The sequence below is a fragment of the Rhodamnia argentea genome, chromosome 8 (assembly GCF_020921035.1).
Source record: "Rhodamnia argentea isolate NSW1041297 chromosome 8, ASM2092103v1, whole genome shotgun sequence".
Lineage (NCBI taxonomy): Eukaryota > Viridiplantae > Streptophyta > Magnoliopsida > Myrtales > Myrtaceae > Rhodamnia > Rhodamnia argentea.
In genome coordinates this window covers 8,482,318-8,497,386 of record NC_063157.1, presented here as the reverse complement: position 1 = coordinate 8,497,386, position 15,069 = coordinate 8,482,318, and the positions used below count along the sequence as shown (strand labels likewise).

At 42.2% G+C, this 15,069-nt stretch overlaps 2 protein-coding genes across 3 annotated transcripts; one reads left to right on the top strand and one right to left on the bottom strand.

Annotated features, from left to right (window-relative positions):
• Nucleotides 1-1,620: 1,620 nt before the first annotated feature.
• On the top strand, nt 1,621-5,572 carry LOC115736630. The gene is made up of 3 exons (XM_030668418.2): nt 1,621-3,328; nt 3,419-4,500; nt 4,917-5,572. The coding sequence occupies exons 1-3, from the start codon at nt 1,753-1,755 to the stop codon at nt 5,034-5,036; spliced, it is 2,778 nt and encodes a 925-aa protein (XP_030524278.2). The 5' UTR covers nt 1,621-1,752; the 3' UTR covers nt 5,037-5,572.
• A 2,920-nt stretch (nt 5,573-8,492) lies between these two features.
• Nucleotides 8,493-11,418, bottom strand: LOC115736627 (transcription factor DIVARICATA-like). 2 transcript variants are annotated; one of them, XM_030668415.2, is made up of 3 exons: nt 10,527-11,418; nt 10,045-10,495; nt 8,493-9,765 (listed from the first exon to the last, which is right to left on the bottom strand). In XM_030668415.2, the coding sequence occupies exons 2-3, from the start codon at nt 10,470-10,472 to the stop codon at nt 9,279-9,281; spliced, it is 915 nt and encodes a 304-aa protein (XP_030524275.1). In that variant the 5' UTR covers nt 10,473-10,495; nt 10,527-11,418; the 3' UTR covers nt 8,493-9,278. The 2 variants fall into 2 exon arrangements, with proteins under 2 accessions (XP_030524275.1, XP_048140035.1); XM_048284078.1 differs by having other exon boundaries at nt 10,045-11,418.
• Between the last annotated feature and the right edge of the window lie 3,651 nt (nt 11,419-15,069).

The window sequence follows — 15,069 nt, the reverse complement described above, 5'->3', positions numbered from 1 at the left end:
GAAGATCGAATCCTGTGTACACCCGAACTGAACAGTAGGAAAGTCTATCTAGACAACTTTCTGGTTAGCGAGAAGCTCCGAAACTGTGGATCCTGTGAATCTTGAGCTAAATGATGCTCTAATTTACGTGTTTTGCTACGTGCGGTTGACTCTACTTCACATAAGGCACTGCAATTTTACTCGGTTCTACTGTGATTTGCGTGCTATGTTCATCAGAAGGATGACAAGATATATGCTACTGGAGAAATAGACACAGGTGTTATTGAGCGAATACAATTTTCGCGAATTAATCTTCTAAACTTTAAGATTCCCTAACATGAAAATGAGAATGCATTTTCCTTTATCATGGAATTTTTCTCGAAAGCAGCGCACCCTTAGTCTTGATTCATCTTTCATTTTAGTGATACGTGTCCTTTCGTCCAATTGCTTTAAGCTAGCCTAAATGTTCGTTTGTTTTACTGGAAATTTCATGATAAAGAAATGTATATTCCATGAAACTATTTTCAAGGGAAATGGTGAGTTTTCATTTGTGGGGTAGTTCAAGGAAAGTGATTTTCTTATTGTTAGAATATAACGTTATTTTCTCTCAATTTAAGGTTGTTGTTTTTGGTCTTGGAGAAATTTTTTTTTTTTTTTGTAGATCGATTAATTTTTCGTCATCCAACCAAGATAACGTCGAAGAAGAATTTTTCAGAAATAATTTTCCTTAAAACAAACGGATCAAGAAACATGAAGGGTAGCTAATTCTATTCGAAAAATTTGAAAGAAGTTGACGGCTTGCTAATTTACCATTAGTAGTTTACTAACCACGCTCATAAAATTGGGGAAAAAAAAATTTGGTGACTTACTATTTTATTGAAATCTTGGTAATTCATTATAATGTCGGTATTTCTTTTCAAAGAAATTGTTAATTTGCTAATTCCTTGATAAGTTGGTAAGTCCATTATAGCATCAGTAGTTTACTGACGACAATTATAATCTTTGGAAGAAGTAAGTTGCATATCAATCGGTTAAAGTGTCAATAAATTTGTTGTAGCGTTGGTAGTTTACTAGTCCGAAAAATTTATTCAAAAAGCCCTAAACGTATTGCATTTTTACCAAATCAGTTTTAAACCTATTAATTTTGCTAAACAAGTCTTAAACATTTTCACGTTTTGCCAATTGAGTTCATCAGACTAATTTTGACCGGAAATAATTTTTAATAATATTTTGATATTTATTTGATTTTCTATTTTTTTTCATTATTCTTTTGTTATGTTTTCCTTCTTTACTTTTTTTTCTTTTCCTTTTTTTTTTCCATTTTTTCTTTTTTCCTAGCCGGCCACCGTCAAGCTTCAACCTCCACTGGCCTCAGGCGAGAGGGACACTTGGGCTTGGGCTAGCGAGGGCCACTCTAGCCAGATCGGGGGAGGACCGCCGTCGCTTTGGTTGGCGAGGGCGAAAATTGTGGATGAAATGACTTTGGAGATATAACTTTGATCATGTCATCCCAATCACTCTATCCTCGATACACGTCCTAAGATAGCGGTGTATGTTCAGCGCATCATGTGTGCTAGTGACATAAACATTCGCAAATGCAACCGGGTTACTTGTTCGTTCTTCTTTCTTGCCCCCCCTGTTTTAGCACAACGAAATGGAAATGAAACGAAACATTCGTAGACAACAGGCACGGAGACAAAAATAAAGATTCCTGAATTGGAGGATCTCGCAGAAACTATCGACCAGGAGAAAAGATGGTGTCCTAAAAATGGAATGTCAAACCATGAATGTCCACCAGTTAATCTTAATCTCCTGAGTTCGGCCTTTGCCACTTTCTCTCATCCTTTGTCTTTCTCCCATCTCCCAGTTTTCAACACTAATTCTCCAACCACCTCCAATCCTCTCTGCTTGCTCCTCTGGTGCATCCATCGCCCTTCACATTATCCGTTCTCGCCATGGAAACTCACATTACGTCGCCGTAGTCCCCGAACCCACCTGGAAGCTACAACTCCTCTTTCTTGCGTAATAAGTTTCCCCGAGACTCGGAGGCATATATTGCAAGAGAAACATCCACAGGATATGGCTCTTGAAGCCAAGGAGGTCCTGGCATGTATTTGCAGAATCCTTTCGTTATCTGCGAGGGCCGGTTATGCATTCGCCCAAGAGCGGCCGCTTGGTTCCCTAATAGCCTCATTCTTCCTCCTCCTGTATCTGTTTTTCCCATTTGTCTTCAAGCTTCTCGTGTTTAGTATCCCCATAGCTTTCTCTGCCGTCACTCTTGTTCGAGTTCTTTCCAGGGATGGAACTGGAAGTCCCCGAAACCCAAATGCCAGCAAAGACGAGAAAGCGAGCCATGCTGTCCCACCTGTAAAGCCAAACTCCAGCAAGGAAGGCACTGCCGGTACGACTCGCCAATACCAGAAGCCTGTGATACAAGCACAAATGAGCAAACGTCGTAACTTCAAGACAAAAAGGGAAGATCCGGATGCTGAAGGTGGCGGCGGCGGCGGTGTTAAGGAGGTGAAACACGTGACTTTTTCGACAACTTGCAATCATAGTCTGATTGGCGGAGACAGAAAGGACCAGGAGAATGACCCTAGTTTACATTTTGGTTGTTCCTTGGATAAAGGTGAGAGCTCCAGTTCTCATGAATCAGATAGAGGAGATTTACAACACGTGAATGAGCACTCGCTAAACTCAGAGTCAGGAGATCCGAAGCCTGAAATTGAAGTTTCTAAGGATGACAAGGGTGGCGTTACGGGCCAGTTAGAGGCGGATATCATGGAAGAAGCAGAAGACGAAGATGAAGAAGAGGCACAAGAGGATGGGAACAAGGCTGTGGAGTGGACAGAGGACGATCAGAAGAATCTCATGGACCTTGGCCTGTCTGAGCTAGAAAGGAACCGGAGATTGGAGAACCTAATTGCAAAGCGAAGGGCGAGGAAATTGATGGGGGCAAAAGTCCTGGATAATTTACTTGACTTGGACATCGGTCCTGCGGGTTATATTCTGCCCGTTCAGATTTTGAAGAATCCTTTTGATCCCCCTAATTGCTCGGATCAGGCTATAGACTCGCCGATACCCGGCTCAGCTCCTTCAGTTCTGTTGCCTGTACGCAACCCTTTTGACCTTCCTTATGACCCTCAAGAGGAGAAGCCGAATCTCACAGTGGACGGTTTCCAAAGCGAGTTCTTCACGAATCAGCCTAAGGACATCTTCTGTAGGCACGAGAGCTTCTTCTTGGGGCACTCTTTCTCAGATCAAGATCTCAGGAATGCGGATCCTTGTTCTGTCACAGAGAACAGGGCTCTGAGAGAGCCGCGATTCTCCAGATTCAGGAGGTTCTCAGGTCAGACCGCTTCTAATAATTGGCACTGCCCGTTCATTCGATCTACTGTTACTCTCCGGTAATTAATAGGAGTCATTTTTTTTTTTGCAGCTAAGGGAGATCATGACAAATTAGTGGAACAGATTCTGTACCGCAGAGACTATGGCACCGTCTCTAGCCAAGCTGAACATGAAACTAAACCTGAAAATGACAATGGTTGGGGAGGAGGTCTTGAAGATAAGCAGGAAGGCGCTGAGGATATCAAGCTGAAGGTGTTTAAAGACGAAAACCACGCAAAATCAGATTCTATTGATGAAGGAGGAGGTGACCAGAGCTCCCTATCAACATCGGACGATGATGGACAGGCAACAAGTGGGGATGGGAATGAAGTTCTGATCAGTTCGGAATTTCCCGATACGGCAGGCGTCTCTGTGCACAAAACCTCTGAATATTCAGTACCTAATGGCATAGCAACGGATGGAGATTTGTCTAGTCCACTTGCTATGGACAATCTAGAGAATCGGACGGGCCATTCCTCCACATACTCCATAGCTTCCGACATGCAAGTGGAGGTCTCCGAATCCGGCTCCCCCCGAAACATAGATTACGCTACTTCGCCTCCTGAGCTCGAGTGCTCCACTAATTCTGAAGAAGTCGAAAAGGAGGTTACTCCGGGTAGTGAAGAAATATGGGGAGCCTTGTCCCACCTAACCGGAGTAGAGGAAGAAGAATCAAAAGGCGACATAAATAATGTCAAAGCAAACAAGAACTCGAAGGATCCATTTGGATCATCTATTTCCCTTGTAGAATTGTGTAAAGAAGATTCAGCCGACGGTGTTTTCACGACCACGTGCCCGAAAGTCACAATACCAACACAAGATCCAGATATATCGGATTCTTATGATAATACAATGGGGTCTGATCATGCACCAGAAGCTAAAGACCTAGAATCAACACCACTGGCGCATAATTTGGTTCCCCATCAAGCTGAAGATTCAGCTGACGGAGTTTTTACGGCCACATGCCTGAAAGTCACCGTACCGACAGAAGGTCCAGATATATCGAATTCTGATGATAGCAACCATACAATGGGGTCTGATCATCCACCAGAAGCTAAAGACCTGGAATCAACACCACCGGCACATAATTTGGTGCCCCATCAAGCTGAAGAGACACAATCCCAGAAGGAAGAGGTCAGTGGTTTTATTTGACTGTGGCATAAGAAATAGTCTTCCAAAAACAACATATTCAGGTAATTAAGTTCCTAAACTGTAAAGACTGTTTGAACCAATGGTAGATATTGTTGGGGTAAAGAAATGCATGATTTCTATTATCTACGGCCATGATTTCTTCATCCGGGTAGACAACACAGTAGTCCAGAAAATGTTCAAAATTATGTTCAAAGTTCTATAGTTTCGGTTGTCAAAACAGACCGGAAGTCCGATAGAGAAACTAGTCCGACGCTAAAGTGATACAGGAGGTAGTGATTTCCCACCGCTGGCATTTCTAATATGACTTGAGAATCTGTTCGGATGCTTTTCTTTTTCATGTATTCAGGTGCAACTGTCGGGAAACTTTGACATACAGATACATCGCTTGCATGAAACAGGAATCAGTGAATCCTCTTGAGAAGTCTACTGGAGAAGCCAATGGCGCACAACGGGATATAGATGCCAGTGAAAGCAGAAAGGAAAAAGTAGAGACGTCGGAAACCTGTGGAGAAAGTTAAAAGTATTCTCTTCAGGACCAAGACCTCTAAGTTTAGCAAGTGCAAAGGTACATGGGTGAAAGCATGAGGAACAAAATCACAGCACCAACACAAGTATGAAAAATTTTGTGGGCTCAGTTGAACGGCGCTTCACCATCCTTCTCAATGCAGGTCAAGATCGGCCAATGCTGAAGGCATCTCCCAACCGACCAAAATGGGTTCTGGGGGACATGAAATGGCCGATCACCCAATAGAACTCCAATGTTCTTAGAGCGGTCATTTAATTGATTCTCTATTTCCTCATGGAGTTAGAAGTGCAACGGTATCTGAAGTTCCCAGCACCGTGTGCTAGGCGTAGTGCTGAGAGATTAGTTAGAGCAGGGAAAGAACAAGATAAACAAATACAAGATGTTGCTTATCCAGAAGTACTAATAAGAAAATTTCGAAGGCATCAGCCTGTATAAACAGCTGCGATGTTCTTTTCATCAACATGGTGAAGCTCACGGAACTAATTTCTGGTCAATCTGTGTAAATGTATAATAGAGTCCTTTTATATGAGTTCCTTTTGGTAGGACTTGATGGGTTTGCTAGACGCGATGAAATGCGTTCAGTCAATTCGTCCTTAAACAAATAGGATGCCGTTTCAGCGAATTCGTTTTGCAACTTCTTGAGCTTAATAAGACTTGTACCATTGGCATTTCCTACCAAGTACAAAAACTACGTTTGGAATCCTCGCCTGAACAGTTTTGATCAGTTCAGATGCTGAGAATAGTGACCAATGTGGCTCTTAGTTTGAAGACAACTGTTTCCCTTCCATACTACTTGGTTGGTTTGTTTTAGTTATTGCTGGTACCATTTTCACTGTCCATTAATCAGGTTATATCAACAAAGAAAGTCGCCAGACATTTCCCGTATCTGATAAGTGTGGAAGCTCCTGCTAAGTAAATGTCTCATAGTCGATCTAGCAGTAGGGTTCGAAAAGGTGTACGATCCAATGATTGCGTATCAATCTTCCAATTTTGCATCTTTTCCTTGGCAAGTGGTGTCATGTTCCCGTCTCGCTGCGCTAACGTCCTATCTAACTACAAGATACAAAATCCTTTTTTCCAGAGCTTAAATGGCATCCGCAATTGTTGTATAATTGAGCCTTTTACTGCATCTTCTGCTTTATCAGATCTCCATGGGGCCAGAGAAGCATTATACAGAATCAAGCTTCACTCTCTCCGCCGCATCTCATTGAATGCTTGCTTCTAAGTTCTAAGTTATATTCAAAACTCCACTCATCACAAAATGGTCCACTTCATTTTGTACACGTTGGAAGAGTAACTTATGTATCTGTCATCTGCCGAATGGTAAATTAAGAACAGGGGAACCAGATTTCAACAAGAATCAAGAACATGTTATGCAGACTTGTTTGCAAAGCACAGATGAAAATAGTCTTAGAAGTAGGTGGATCATTCCTCATCATTCCAGTGTAATCAATATGAAAAGGCCTAATTTAAAGCATAAGCAACCATGTTTCTCTATGAACAACTTTGCTGGTAAGTTAAAGGGAAAGAATCGGAATACTTATCGGAAGTAGACAAAACAATATGGACCGAAAGTGCAAAAATTCTGATATAATTGAATGTAGATGTAACAAGGATAAAGTGGCCGAAGATGCCTGCACATGCAACTTGCACATTAGAGGGCTCTTCCTTTTGAAAAAGAGATGGTGATTTCTTTTGTCATGTACCGTCTAAAAGCTAAATTCGGGACGGCTGTTTATTCATGTTTCCTCGAGAATCATTTTCCTTAAGTGGCGCTCACGGGATACACCGTGCACGGGACAAGGGCGTTGTTTTAGCAGCTGTTCTTGTGATAATTGCTACCAAACGGATGCTCCTAGCAAACACTATGAGCAAAGTAACAAAAGGAAAGAGCCTAAGAGATGGACCTGGTGCTTTGTACCATTAGTCATCTTCAAATCTTTCGTTCTTTTTTCTCTGCTCTCAATCAGAAACATCTCCCAACTCCAACCTAACACACCAGAAAACACACACAAAAGGTTAAGAGGAAAGGCGGAAATGAAAACAGAACAGGCAAGCAAACAGACCTGACTATCAATGGAGGACATTTTTGCTGTTAAGTCTCATCATTTGATAGGTATTTTCAAAAGAAGGCATCCCAGAAATAGGCCTCGTAAGAAGAAATGGGTATTCAGAGCTTATGCAGACATAAAAAGTTAGATTATCAAAATAACGAGATCGAACAATGGAGGGTCTTTTGAATATGTACGCAACTTGACCTCGCATGGCAGAAGTCTTTGTTATTTCTCCTAGTTTAACGTGCTGTTTGGAGTGTTCGAGTCCGTACAAACGCATGCGCAATGGAGGACCAGATCAGTTGACGGTGCTCAACTGCTGTCTGCTGAGCTCAACTGGAGTTAGCAGCAAACAGTCCATTGTTTTTTCGTCTGATTAGGTCATTAACTAAATAATTAGTTCAACATAGTGCTGGATTAGAATATAGATCCTTGCACCAAGACAACGGGAAAAGAAAATTTAGGTCAATGGAATTTATCCACTGAAAGGAGAATCTCAAACCCCATCAGCAACTAAAAGAATTCCAAAGCACACTGATTAAGAAAAGATAAAAGCACCCTTTCCTCCACCTAACCAAAAAAAGCTACATGAGTCTGTCTCCGTTGACGAGTCACAAGTCAGGAGCTTCAAATTCACAGAACAGTGAGACCTCGTCGACGATTTCCGTCCCATTCGCGCCGTACGATTAGAACCCGCTCGTGCATGATGATTCGGTGGACTTAACAGAAACGGGTCCTATACCCCTCAGAATGGTCTTGCCACCATTGATGATCAAATCATGGAGGGAGGAATATTAGGAGCTGTTGTTGTGGCAAAAGAATACACCCCAAGTTTGACATTATTGAGAATACTGTGATCTGTATTGAATCTTTTTAACTTTTCAAAGGGCATGTTTCTAACTATAATTATTCAAACAGAGTCCTAGGAGAATATCTTCTTTTTCTCATTAAGAGCAGGATCTCTTGAGAAAGATCTCATGGAGAAAGAGGGGTTTGAAGCATATGATGCCTCAGTTAGTGGAATGAGGAGTCAGCTTCAACTTGAAAGTGTTTGATGGTCCAGTCAAGTCTGGTAGGGCATTTCTTTTAAACAGTCTAAAAAGACTTGGAACAAAAGGCGGAAAGTCGGCAACTAAGAAGGGAGGGATCATGTGGCAATTTTGTGCAACTGCTCTCCTGTAACTTCGCTCAGAAATTCAGCATCTAAAGCATAGCCTCGTGATTAACTAGTTTACAGAAGAAGCAAATTTCATGATCTATTAGAGCCGGAGGATCAAGTCAAGGTGTAGCTGCAAATTCAAGTTCGGTCGATACTTAAACTGCGAAATTTCATTCTGGACATTTGCTTCAAATTAATAAAGCATACAATAAACATAGAAAAAAAAAGTGCCTCCATCAAATCTGAAAGTGAATTCAGGCATTGCTATTCCCCTGTTTTCAAGAGTACACGAGATCAGAAGGCGAAGAACTCCAATGGCCGAGCCAAATTACAGTCCCCAGCAAACTCATTACTGCACACAAAAACAAAACAAAGCAAACCCCTTTCTTCGACACATTCTTCCTTTGCATCAAGCCACGAGAATTGTGTTTTAAGCAAAGCCTTCAACTTGGGATTGAATATGCTTTACTTAGGCCAGTGACTTTATTCCTTATTCCATTTAAGTCACCTTGGATACCATTCTCAGGATGCATCCATTATCCAGAATCGCGCTCTGAGGTACCAAATTAAAGAGAATACCAGAAGGAACGAACTTTGCTCACCTCTTTTTGGGTGTAAAGCAATGTTTGCTCATGAAATGATAAATTAGATCATTCAGTCAAATGAGAGACCACATATACGCCTATTGATACTGCCCTCTTCATGTTCTTGCACAGCTTTTTCAATGAAGAACTTTGTTGGCAGAGGTAGAACACCAGAGCACTCTGAACAAAGGTCGAGATTCTCACTAGAGGAAAAAATCCAGCTCTGAGAATCTATACACTAGATTTATGGCTTCCAAAAGAAACACAATCTTGTCCTCCTGTGTCCTGAGTTTAGATACTGATGATGAACTAACTCAAATTAGTAAACATATTCACAGGACCATGACAAAAGCACAACCACAGCTACACCACTAAACTTGAAAGGATAGAATCAAAAGATGCTTCGAGCTAGGAGAAACGGGGATGAAGCTGCGATCTCATCCGTGAGGATAACTCTGTCCAGCTTGCATATGAAAAACCGGGTTCTGAACATTGATGAAAGTCCCTCTGTGAGTATTGTGCCCCTGAAATTTAAGCCCGGAAGAGTTCACACCGAAATGTGGGCACATGGATATATCCCCTTGTGTCGCATGGAAGGTCATTGGCCCTCCGTTGTTTGGCTGATTCCATAGAAAAGGAGTCCTGGGTGCTGCGACGGAAGTCTGTTGCCGAGCCACCATGGATGAATGACCTGGCGAAGGCGGCCCTTTATCATCTGGCGAAGGAGTTCTAGTCTCCGTGAGATTCACAGTCGTGATATCGTGGATGCTGGCTCTTCTCTTATCTTTCCCACCTGAAAGTTGCCTGATGAAGTATTTCTGTGCGTGGCTAGCCACTTGGGTCGGCGTTCTTGTGCCGACGAAGTTCCTGGAAATGTTTCTCCAATCACCTTTCCCATATTTTTTCAGACCCATCAAAAAGAGCCTGGAGAGAAATTTGCATAATAGGTCCAATAAGTATACATAAACATATACATCAAGCACTAAATTTAAGCATACACCAACTGCCCTCGTCTAAAAAGCCACTGATTTGCAAGATTAAGGTCCTTCAAAAGTCTAGGACAAGCCTTGTTCATATTCTTACATCACTTGACCTTGTTCATCCTGCTTCTAGTACTGACAAATTAAGCTCATCAGCACACAAGTGAATGAAATCATTGGAGATCGACTCGAAGCAAGTGCAATGAAAAACATCTTATCTTACTTGTGCTCTTCCTCCGTCCAGGGAACCCCTTTCTTTCTCTCTTGTTCGGGAGGCCGAATCGATGACGATCCCTTCCCACCAAGACCATAAGACTGTTTGAACCCATCATATCCATGGCCATTTACCCACTCCAATGTGAAGGGCGATGTAGTGCTATAGCCAGGGATAGGGATAAGCCCTGCTTCTATGTTGCTCACATCAACTACCAAATCCTTATAGTGCTTAACCACATCTTCCACCGTCTTCCCAGGGATCAACGAGGCGACCCTATGCCACCGATCTGGCGTGTCCTTATCGTGCACGGCCAGCGCTTTTTCAAACATTTTGTTCTCTGCAGGGGTCCATTTCGCGGTCCTTCCCTCGCCGAGAAACCAATTCCCATTCGATGCGTATGGTGAGGGCGAGAGAAGTTCCATTTCCCACTTCATCACATGGGAATCACACAACCCCTCCTTCAGACTAAACTTACGTCAGATGCTGAAGGGTGATCAAATTCTAGATCTTCTTGGAAAAAAAAAAAAAGAGAGGCGGCTTTTCAATTTCGATGGCGAGACAGAGTGTGAGGGAGATAGAGAACAACGAAAAGGGTGTGCTCAAACTGGAAATGCGGGCAGCTCTGGGTTCACCACAAAAGCACCCGTGTTAAATCACCAAGCATCTTGAAAGGAATCAGAATACTCCTTTTCCTCTGTGCAACCACAGCCTTAGGAATCTCATAAAGAACCGACTTTTTTCCCAACACAACAAAGACAGCCTCTCAAAATATAAGCAACAAATCACAGATAAGCTGAGAATTTGAACACGAAGCTTGCCAGCGAGCCTCGAGATCTAAACCCAATAAGCCATCCAACGCGGCTAGGAACAAGAATGAAACACATCAAGAGAAGAAGAAGCAGAGACCCAGGAACGAAATCAAGAAAATCTATGCAGAGAGGCTTCTATCAGACATCAACGAACTCGTCGCTGACGGAGAACTCAGTGCTCTAAGAGACGAACCCTCAAACAAACTTCCAGTACAAAGGAGAAGTTCGGAGAGTGAAAGTCAGAGTCCTGACGACCAGAGAGCAGGGAAAGAGACGAGCTGGGGAAGAAGATCATGGGTTTCTTCCTCCCTTTCCCTTGAGGACCGACCAACAAGGGAGAAGAGAAGAAAGAGACCAGCTGTGTGTGTCAAACTATAATAATACTGAGCTGAAAAGCAAAGCTTTTGCTAGCTTGAGGCGATGAATCTGAAAATTCTGCCAACATCAACATCTGCGAGAGAGAGAAAGAGAGAGAGAGAGAGGGGGTAATGCTAATGCTAACGCTGAAGCCTGAAGGTGGTGAGTCGTGATTGGATGGGGTGGGATACTGCACTTTGTGAAAAAGTTCCCTCTTATTATAATCACACACTCTATTCTATCACCTTCTTTTTTTTTTTTTTACTCCATTTAATTATTGCACAGACCCATTTTGCAATTTTTTTTTTTTTTGGCAGATCTCTCTAATCTAATGAGGTGGACCGTCTCCGAAACTAAAGAGATCGTTCATATCGATCGTGCTAAATTATACATTTTTTTTTGTCAAAATGCTAAATTATACTTTTTAACGTATTAGACTACATAGAAAGGTATTACAATACTGTACCTCGTATATCTTTAGAGCTACTCCAAGCGGCATGTACTTATGTATCGGACAAAGAATCCGTATGAATAAATGAAAAACATAAGCAACACACATAACTATAGTTAGATTGTAACAGCCAAAGCCCTCGCAAAGTATAAAAAGTCTATTTGATTGTTTAACGAGTATTTTAATGACACTTTTTAGCAATGTATATATTTGAGTGATAAGTTGATTGATGTTTCTCTGTCCTGCGGTCAAACTTTAAAACACTATACCTGTATATCTTTAGGGCTACTCCAAGTAGCACGTACTTATGTATCGGATAAAGATGATGTGAATGCGATATGTAACTGTCGTATAAAGAATTTGTATGAATAAATGCAGAACATAAGCAACACACAAGACTATAGTCAGATTGCAACGGCCAAAGCCCTTACATCGGACGAGGGAAAGAACCGGCAAAGTGTCCAAAAAGTCCTTAACTTATTGCATTAGTCCAATGCAATCCTATACCTTTTATTGGCGCCAATTCGGTTCTAAATTTTGTGCATGTGTGCCAATTAAGTCCTAAGTTTTTTTCATTTGTGTCAATTGAGTCAATCCGGTCAATTTTGATTGAAAATAGTTGATGTAGACTCTAACGATGTCACGCAGGATTGCCGGCACTAACATGGCTATTATTTATTAATATTTTTTAAAAATTATTTTACTTATTTTTTTTTTTAATTTAGGGTTTGGTTAGCGAGGGTGGCCAACAACCTTCATCGGTCCCCGGGTGAGGGACGACCAGCACTCAACGACCGCCGGTGAGGTCACGATGGCCCTCCTCGGCGACTACCGAGGGTAGGATGGCCCTTGCCAGCGGCCGGCGAAGCTTGCCAGCCACCTTCGCCCGCCAAACCCTAAATTTCATGGAAAAAAAGATAAAAAATAAAATTTATTAAAAAATTATTACGTAATGGCCACGTCATTGCCAGCCATCTTACGTACCATCATTGGTGTCTACTTCAACGATTTTTAATCAAAATTGATCGAATTGATTCAGCTAATACAAATAGAAAAGGTTTTGGACTCAATTGACACAACATATTTCACAAAAAAAAAAAAACACGAATGCAAAAAGTTTAGGACTGAATTGGCACTAATAAAAGGTTTAGTATCAACGCAATAGGTTTAGAACTTTTTCGAAATATTTTCCCTGAATTTGGCTGGTTCATCCATAATGTCCTTGCATATGTTCTATTTAAAGAAACCCCCCTACCATGTCACCTATCCATGCTAACAAGTACTTTTAGATCGTTCACAAAGGGCCTGTGCCCGTCATTCGGGGTGCATCCGGAGGCCCGCGATCACAACTCATGTCGAACACGCCACGCCACACCAGACACGTAACCGTGTCACATAATTTGACTCGACATTAAAAAAAAAAGTATTTTCTAATTCGTTCGTTTTCACAAAACAGAATGAAATAAATTATTCCAACAAATTTTTCTGAATACATGTACTGTTTGGTTCCGGAAAAGGAAAAGAGGCCACCAGCAATGATGGAGCCGAACACGAGTCAACGGGTTTGTGGGGGAGCAAAAGCAATGCAAGGAACAAAAACACAGACCCCCACAATCTCATCACCGGTCCGTACCGTTTCATGGTAACGAAAAATTGGATCAGAAATTCCACCCTCATTCCCATTTCTTTATTAAAGTTTTGTACTTTGATTAATGATTACCAACCAGATTAATGATGTCCTTAATTAAATTTGGTTAGGTAATGGTCACATCACGGAGGCAATTCGGTACGCCCTCCGATCCAAACCGCTCCTGATGCCCGCTGAAAAGACTCGGGTCCGCATCAACGGCCGGTATTCGCTTGGGTTTTTTTTTTGGGGGGAAGCTTCCAACTTGGTGGAGGGAGATGCGGGCCCCAGCCTTCCCCCCCGACATTATTGTCGTCGTGGGGGGCCGCCACCAGAAGAGTTCGGGGATCGAATTCGTTGAGTGCAGAGGTCGGCACGTGGCGCAGATTCATTGGGTGTCCTGGGCGGCAAAATGTAGTTGCCCCTGCAGCTGAGGTGGAGGCATGGGAAGGCGGGGAGGAAGGGGGCGGGGCCAAAAAAAAAAAAGCGTTCGACTGAGCCAATGAGCGGAGTCCACGTCAGACTCCCCACGTGGGGCACGGCGTATAGGATAATTTCCTAAACGGCGACACGTTTTACAGCGCGCGCGACTCTCTCATAGGCTTTGCATAGGCTTAGGCTTAGCCCCACCCCCAAGAGCCCACTGCCTACTCCTCCGTTCCTTCTTTTCTTCTCTTTATTCTCGAAAACAAAAGACGCGAAATTGAGTGAGATTCACGGGGCTAAGAAAATGAAATCATAATTTTGTTATATCCTCGTAACTTCATTTATTATTGCGTTAGGTGATGCTCCGATGATTCATCCCGGATGCGGGATGCTATTATACGGTCCCACTCGACGGTATCCATCCGAATATGACGTGAAATCTACTTTTCCCACTGCCAACCCTTTAAATTGAGAGAAAATATTTTTCTGTCCTCCATCCCGCATAATACCCTCGAATTTTACGTCTCAAAGTTCGGACGAGGCTGTTTAAAGACTTTACTCGGATCCAATAATTTCGGTATATGCCTATAATTTCATTTATTTGAATTATATTTTTAACGATCGCGCCATTTGATGGGTAAACATATAAAACTTTGAGTGGTTTATTCCCGTAGCTTCCTACCATACTCTAGATTTGCAGTAATATCCAAATATTCTCTTGCGATTTTCGGAGATTAGAGATTCACCTAACGAATACACATCGAGAATCTAACGAGTTTAGGTAGCTTGTGTTCTAAAAGCGAGAGCACGAAGGTGGAGAAAGGGATACAGAAACCAACCCCCCCTGCAAAACCCCACAATTCAATTCAATTTAAAAGTGATCATCACTCATTTTAGTTCGCAAAGCTGTCGATGATGTCTAAACAAACGTCTTGGAATCTTTAAGCTAAAATAATTTTCTCTCGATTCGCACGACCATACGATTCCATGCTCGTTTGAATAATAGCAATTGCTTTATTATTATTATTATTTTTCGGTTTCATGTTGTTGCGGGTTAAAATAACCCTTGACTAAGCCCAAACGAGTTCTTTGAGCTTTGGCCCAAATGAGGTTAGGGCCCAAAATGATTATCCACGCGGAAATCTTTTATCGAACTTAATCCGTTCGTTTTCCAATAAGGAGTTCCGGGTCAGTTTTGGACAGAGAGTGTCAAATGCGAAAAACACTTGTGTTAATACGAGAAGCGTTATACAGACTCTTATCAATTCGACAATCCACTCATTCGACAATGAAATGAACTTCGACGCACTAGGACTTGGGATTTGGCTCCGGAATTTAATCAACGAGGCCAAACCAAAATT

Excerpts from the sequence above, each read along its gene's own strand:
- LOC115736627 (XM_048284078.1), bottom strand. The coding sequence starts at position 10,472 with ATGAAGTGGGAAATGGAACTTCTCTCGCCCTCACCATACGCATCGAAT. Across the intron at positions 9,766-10,044 it reads TGGACGGAGGAAGAGCACAA|GCTCTTTTTGATGGGTCTGA; the intron begins GTAAGATAAGAT and ends ATTTCTCTCCAG.
- LOC115736630 (XM_030668418.2), top strand. The coding sequence starts at position 1,753 with ATGTCAAACCATGAATGTCCACCAGTTAATCTTAATCTCCTGAGTTCG. Across the intron at positions 3,329-3,418 it reads CAGATTCAGGAGGTTCTCAG|CTAAGGGAGATCATGACAAA; the intron begins GTCAGACCGCTT and ends TTTTTTTTGCAG. Across the intron at positions 4,501-4,916 it reads CACAATCCCAGAAGGAAGAG|GAATCAGTGAATCCTCTTGA; the intron begins GTCAGTGGTTTT and ends TGCATGAAACAG.